The sequence below is a fragment of the Symsagittifera roscoffensis genome, chromosome 2 (assembly GCF_963678635.1).
Source record: "Symsagittifera roscoffensis chromosome 2, txSymRosc1.1, whole genome shotgun sequence".
NCBI lineage: Eukaryota > Metazoa > Xenacoelomorpha > Acoela > Convolutidae > Symsagittifera > Symsagittifera roscoffensis.
In genome coordinates this window covers 22,552,361-22,559,400 of record NC_087063.1, presented here as the reverse complement: position 1 = coordinate 22,559,400, position 7,040 = coordinate 22,552,361, and the positions used below count along the sequence as shown (strand labels likewise).

Below are 7,040 nucleotides of genomic sequence, written 5' to 3'. Positions count from 1 at the left end.
GAGTAATTGATATGTATTACACAGAGGCGAAGTTTCGCCCGCACACACTAGCGTGAATACGACAAAAAGCAGCTCTAAAAAGAGCAATTCCAAAAATAGAAATAAAATTTGAATCAGTAAAAATTCGACCAGGTCCAAGTTTCGATCTGCGACTTACTGTAATATAGAGATTTTGAGTCTGACGCACTAACCACTCAGCCACACACGCTTAATCATCGACAAACACTAGTCACGAACAAAGCTTAAAAAAATGTCAAGCCATTCAGCAAAAGTGTCACTAAATACAAATGGACACAATTTTGCAATTAATAGTTTGGAAACAATGAAAAGAAGGAAGGCATGTACACTAACTCTGCATGCAACAAATGGGAAAGCATAAAACCTTATCATGTAAAAATTGAGCATTTGAAAAATTTCGAGAATTATTGATTTTAAAATTTTTGAAACAAATGGCTTTTTTCGGTTCATTAGATGAATATAAAAATCAGCAACTGTGCTAATTGCTAATCGAATTTCAAAGCACATGCTATCAAAAAGCTGTATGGGTGCCCCAAAAGTGGCACCAATATTTGCGACTTAGCTTAAAAAAGAAGGTTATTATATAAACACTAGATTGGCGATAGTTTAATTAAGTGTCCCAGTGACCAAAAACTGTTGAAAAGAGGTTCAAAATCAATTTCGAACCAATCAAATAATTTTTATAATTTTTGCAGAAAAGTAGAAAAAAAACATTTTTCCCGATTTTAATAGCATCTTTAAATACAAATATTTTTTGCACTTGAAGCACAAAATGGAGAGCGCGCCGAAAAAATCTTGAAGCACAGGATGGAGAGCGCGTCTTAATAGCGTTTTGAGAGAGCTTCAAAAATTAATTTGGTCGACACTTTGTCTTTTCTCTTCAGAGTATCACTTGCGTTTTTCCAATAACTTGGCAAATTTGTAAATTTGAGTGTAATCTGTTAACTTAAATAGATCTTAATTGTCCTCTTAAAAACAGGCTAGCAAGTAGTTTATTGTAGAAAAAAAAAGAAAAACTATAATCAATAAAGCGCGACAGTTTATTTATCAATGATCAACCTCTCAACTATTATTGTTTTTTTTTTTTCAGTTCATTCAAGCTTTTTCAGGAGCCTGGCCGTTTTTCTTAGGGTCTTCTTTGGGCTTGTAGGGGATGTCACCATGAGGGGATTTTTCATATGCGACAGAAGGGTATGCGACCTCTCCTTGACACTCGACGTCTAAGCCAGTGTCTTCTTCCACTTCAGGAACTCTGAGAACCTTCAGCACTCTCAGCAGTAAGAACAATGGGGTGCAAGTTGCCGCGGTCCATGCAATGATAACAACAACTCCGAGGAGGTTCCAGAAGAAATGCTGGAAAGCCAATTCGTCCCAGTTGTACAAAATTCCAACGTGTTGGTTGAAAATGGGAGCTGCCAAAATACCCCACAAGCCACCCCCAAGATGCACAGCAACACAATCCAGAGGATCGTCAATTTTGAGTTTGAAAATGAGAGTGCTCCACGCCAGGAAGGTAGGTCCCGCAATCAAACCGATGACAATGGCGGCCCATTCTTCTACAACGTTGCACCCTGCGCACATGGCGACCATGCCAGTCAAGTTGGCGTTGATGCAGGTTAGTAGACTGAACTTCCTTTCGTGGAAAAAGTAGTTGATGACGACTGCGATTAGACCAGCAGCCAAACCTCCTAGAGCTGTGTTTTTCACGGACTTCCCGAATGCGGCACCGTCGCCTGGATGCGACATGGACAATTGGGATCCTCCGTTGAACGCGAAGAATCCAAAGATGAGGACAAAGCCTCCAAGAGTGCACATGGGCACTGAGTGTCCTGAAAAGAAACGTCTTTCATTAACAACTCGATATTTTCTCGTCATTACTTAAACTGTTTTAAAGATACTAAGATTTCTGAATGATCCATGAGTATTTAGGTATTTGGTAAGCAATGTAAACCAAACTATGATATAAAATGGGTATTGAGAAAAAGTTTTTTACCCTTAATTCGTTCGTATCTCTCGGAAACGGGATTCCACAGGTCCTTTCGTCTTCCGACACAAATTGCTCCCACCAATGCTGCAGTTCCACCGAGGCAATGGACAACTGAGCTTCCCGCAAAGTCCATGAAAGCGACATTGTCCCACCAGCATTCGGCCGCCAGCCAACCTCTAGAATTCCAAACCCAGTGTGTTGCGATGGGGTATACGAAAGCTGTGAGTGTGATGCAATAGCAAATGTAGGCTATGAAGTTGGTTCTCTCTGCCATCGCTCCTGACACTATTGTAGCCGCAGTTGCGGCGAACACGTACTGGAAAAACCACGAGGCTGACTCCGTCTCTGCTTTGTCAATTAGCAGAAAGTTACTGTAGCCAATGAAAGCGTTTCCGTCCTTTCCATAGGCGAACGCCCAGCCGAGAAGCCAGTAGCTGAGAGCTCCAATTGCCGAATCCAGCATGTTTTTCATTAGGATGTTCGTAACGTTTTTGCTGCGGACGGATCCCGCTTCAAGAAACCCGAATCCCATTTGCATGAGGTACACGATCATACCACAAATGATGAGGAAAAATTGGTCCACATTGGCCCCCAGGTCAGGAAGTGTCACAACATCAGTCATTCTAACTCAATTTCAAATTTTATTAATTTAGAAAGTTGTAAATATTTTTATAATATTATTTTTCGGCAAAGAATGAAAAGATTTATTTTCTTAAGAAAGCAACTGGCCAAAAAGTCCGATAATTTTTAGAATGAAACTATTTTTTATTAGTTGAAAATAACTTTGTGTGAAAACTTCTTAAACCGAAGTTTGATGCCAAAAATGTTACCATTGTTAAGTGGCAAGCTGATCAAATGCTGCGCTTTGACAACTTTCTCGGCTCTTGTATTGCATTGTAAATATATAAATACACATATCGTTTCTCAATTAGCGATTTACAGTTTTTTGGTCTCAACAAGTTCCAAGCTGCGATGCATTATCTAATGTTTATTGAACATTTTCTCGGCTGAAGTATTGAAAATACCGTAGTTCTGCAGTTTAGTCAGCACGCACGCGGCTTATAATAACTATGGTTGAATCAATCTTGTTCACAAGATCCGAAGTTGCAATCAGCTGAATAGAAGTAATTTTTGTTTTCTGACGAACCGAGTCGGATTACAACAGATGTGATAAAAAAAAACAACAGAAAATTAAACTATAATGTTTTGTGCCAAAACGGCCACAGGAGTAAAAGCAGTAAAATCAGAAATAATTCCAAAAAAATATATATACAGCGTGCCATAAATGTTTTCAAATTTTTTATCGTAACGTAAAATTAATACATATTAAATTTTCAAAATTATTTGAGCACAAAAACTTGATTGTAATCAAACTGCATAAAGAAACGGAACTTTGAGCCACGTGTCAGTGAAAAAAATCACAACGATTTTTTAGTAAATATGTGACCAAAGTTGTTGAAGGATCCCAAAAACAAATCAATTTTCCAGTTTCATTAATTCTCTATTAGAATATCCCATCAGATTTTTTATGAAGAAAAGATAAGCGAAGCAGATCATCTAGAGCATCTATTTCCTTTTTAACTCCATTGACATAAACTACTTCAGCCAATATTTTAAACCTATTTGATATTGCGATAGGCACCAATTATATTCCCCTAAAACCTATTCCAACAACGTTTTTAGTCCAAATTGCCCCAAAAGTTCAAATTTCTAAAAATTCTTCTGCTCAAGACAATAGGCCACACAAGACTAGACGCGTGAAATACATGTATGTTGCGATAGAGATTATTCGAAAATGTTTATTTCTTCTTCTCAATGGTTCAATTTTTGTGTATCGTGGAAAATCCCTGGAAAATTTCGCTTCTAAGCTGAATGCTACTAGTTAAAAATAAGGTTACTACTTCAAGTTAAGAGGCATTGTTTTAATGTTTTAAGAAGCGATGACTCAATATGAAATCATCCAGAACATAGTCCAACCAGTTAATATCGTCCAGTAACGGTTATTCATTTGAAACCAACGAATCTGCTAAGCGAGCGGTATGTTGAGTAATTTGGAAACCCTAAATAACAATCTCAGGAGATCCAACAGGAAGGTGACAGGTCGTATCCCATTATGACATGATCTCATTTCTGAGAAAAATTAGTTAAAACTGGCTATAGATCTTAATCAGAGGCCCAACATCGGCCCTTTCTCTTGTGAACAGCAGAACTAGTTTTTCTAGTGGATAAAAAGTCCTAATTATGATGGTGCTGACTTATTAATGAAGACAAACTACAAAAATTTTTGGTACTAATTGCATCCAGTTTTCATTGAGTTTTTTTGTTTTATCCAAACGACACATTTTTCATGCAGACAACGTGAACCGATGCAACAAAGAAACATCCAAATTAACACTTCTACTTTTTACCAGAAAAAATAACAGTCCAAGTCTTTGAACTTATCGTAAGCTAAAGATCAATTTAACTATTCTGGTCTAGAAACATCTATGTATCTATGCAGAGGCATATTTAGGGGGGCAGGAACACTTAAAGATAGCCAACCGACAGTTGGAGTCAAAGACATGGGTCAAAGAACGCAAGATAAACAGAAAAAAAACACAAACTTGTTTTTTGAAAACACCAACTTTCGAATTTCAAAGCATAGCCAACTGACAGTTGGAAAAGAGTAATGAACGCAAGAAAACTGAAAAAAAAACGAAAGAGCCTTAAAGCTCTTTCAGTTTGTAGAACAATTTATGGAAAAAGAAAACTGGTAGAACAATTTATGGAAAAGAAAACTGAAAGAGCCTTAAAGCTCTTTCAGTTGGCAGAACAATTTATGATGGGCACTTTTTTTGTTAAAACTAGGCCAATTTGAGAAAACCGGATCAACGGGTAAAACTTTTTTTTCAAAAACAATTTATGATTGGCAGTTTTGATAAAATTTACTCAACTGGAGTCTTAGGTAAAATTTGTATAGCGCTGGGAAATCTAAAAACTAAATTCTACTTTCGAAATTAGAAATCGAGCATGGCTTCCCCGCCATTTCCTCTTTCGTAATTGGAGAGCGAATTCGCCTACTTTCTAGCAAATGAACTTGAAGTGGACTCAAAAAGTGCACATATACTTTCGAATTTCAAAGAAAAAGATAGATTGCCTTACAGTTCTTTGAATTTCTAGAGCAATTTATTATTGATACTTCTTTGATAAAGTTGATCCAACTTGAGAAAACTGGATCAGCACGTAATTTTTTTCATTCCGTATTAAAAACTGAAAATTAAAAACCGTTTTTGAAACTAGAAGTCAATCATCGACTCTTTAAAAGATATACCTCTATCTGATTCTACGAGTATATCAGAGCCATTTAACGGGCTTTAACACCACCAGCCAGCTTGTAGTGTCAACTTTAATATATTACAACGATCAGACGGTATCTGTATATTAATTGCATCCGAGGTAAAAAAAAACATTTTCTTAACCCTTTTATAAACCCTAGCTCTTTGGAAGATGTCTGTTGAGCCCAAAAAGTCTCACCAGACATCGATTCAAATTGATTATTTGAGTTTGTTGGCCCTAATTACAAAATTGGGCTGATCTGCAATTCAAAAAGAAGAACGCAAAATATTTCAATTCGTAAACTTTTGATATGCTACAGAGCTGAAGCATTATAAATTAAATATTGTCAAATTACCAAAATTACAATCATGATCGATATCCATAGAATTGACTTAAGAGTTGAATAAACTATTCGTGGCCACACATTCATATACTGACCGATTTGCGATAGCAATGGGTTTTCGGTATGAATGAAAACAGCGTTTCGGTATGACTTAACGATTGAACGCCTCTAAACGATTGTTTCAATTCTTTCTTCTCACAAACTTGTAAATCTAGGGAGGTTTTATGATAATTAGGTTCAGCAAGACATGGGAGACGCGGTAGAATAATTTGTTTTTTGTTCCTCTGTCGATGAATTTGAACGCAAATCTTCATCTCTCTCCTCCCAGTTGGGTTCAAAACCAGCGGGCGATATTTCTCTCTTTTGAGGACGAACTAGTCTTTTGTGTCCGACTGGAGTGACAGACGCCGAAAAAGTTTTCACATTTTCATGATTGGCCGAAGTGTTGATTGACACTACACCCATGTGTGTTTTGGCAAGGGAGGAAATCAAAGGCTCGGAGGGGGAGGGGCGGTGGAATGAGGTCATTGAGTAAGCCGGGGAGGGGACTTCACCTCTGCCCCTTCTATTGTTAGCTCCACATGGTAGAGTTGTGGCTAAAAGGGATGAGCTATGACTGTGCGCGTGAGGATGATGAGGGTTTTTACGGAAATGGCCGCTCTGGCTGTTTGATGTCTGGTTTGGTTTTGGTTTCATCAGATCGAATAGAGAAGTGTGCACTAGACCTTCCAGTCCAGGACCTAAACACAGATCATCTCGTGTAAGTTTTCACACACAAATATAGTAGATTCCACAATTATAGAACGTAGGAAAACATTTGGGTGGATTCAATTGCTGTGAGCAATTGAAGTGCAGAATTATAAAGTGTTACATTGTTCAAAACTAAGTATTGAATGTTTCTTTACCCTTGCGATAAGCAACGTCATTGCAATCGGGTATTAGACACTTTTTCCCGTAAAAAACTTTGTTCACAGAATGGTCAATTATGTAGAAATGGTAAGAATGTTTTTGTTTAGTTGCGTGATCTAGAATATTGGGAGCCTTAAATAGAGCCACCGTGAAAATCTTTAAATCTTTAACATGAAAGGTTAAAGAAAAAAAAATAAATGGAACCTAAAATCAAGTTTCTCTCGAATTGCGTTCTTGACATTTCTTCGCCTATGATTTCTGTGCATGTTTTACAAATTTCGCGCAGCTCAATGTTAATTTAAAGAATTGATCTTTATTCATTTGCAGTTAACATCACGAGTCCGAAATGAGGTTCAAAGAATGTAGCCCTCTACGCGGCTGGACCACGCATCGCCCAGCAAGGTGGTGCCCAAAATTCTACTCATTCTACATCGGTCTCGTGTCGAGAGCCAAAGAGAGAAAAGGAGA

General features: G+C 37.5%; 2 protein-coding genes across 2 annotated transcripts in view; both read right to left on the bottom strand.

Annotated features, from left to right (window-relative positions):
* Positions 1-982: 982 nt before the first annotated feature.
* On the bottom strand, positions 983-3,043 carry LOC134839254 (putative ammonium transporter 1). Its single transcript, XM_063854750.1, has 2 exons — positions 2,012-3,043; positions 983-1,847 (listed from the first exon to the last, which is right to left on the bottom strand). The coding sequence occupies exons 1-2, from the start codon at positions 2,625-2,627 to the stop codon at positions 1,114-1,116; spliced, it is 1,350 nt and encodes a 449-aa protein (XP_063710820.1). The 5' UTR covers positions 2,628-3,043; the 3' UTR covers positions 983-1,113.
* Positions 3,044-5,481: 2,438 nt separating this feature from the next.
* The window catches only part of LOC134839745 (ral GTPase-activating protein subunit alpha-1-like), a 328,394-nt gene continuing 326,835 nt past the window's right edge, over positions 5,482-7,040 (bottom strand). Inside the window, exon 48 of the mRNA XM_063855368.1 lies at positions 5,482-6,403. Within this exon, the coding sequence (XP_063711438.1) occupies positions 5,901-6,403 (503 nt within the window). The 3' untranslated portion in view covers positions 5,482-5,900. The remainder of the gene's footprint in view (positions 6,404-7,040) is intronic.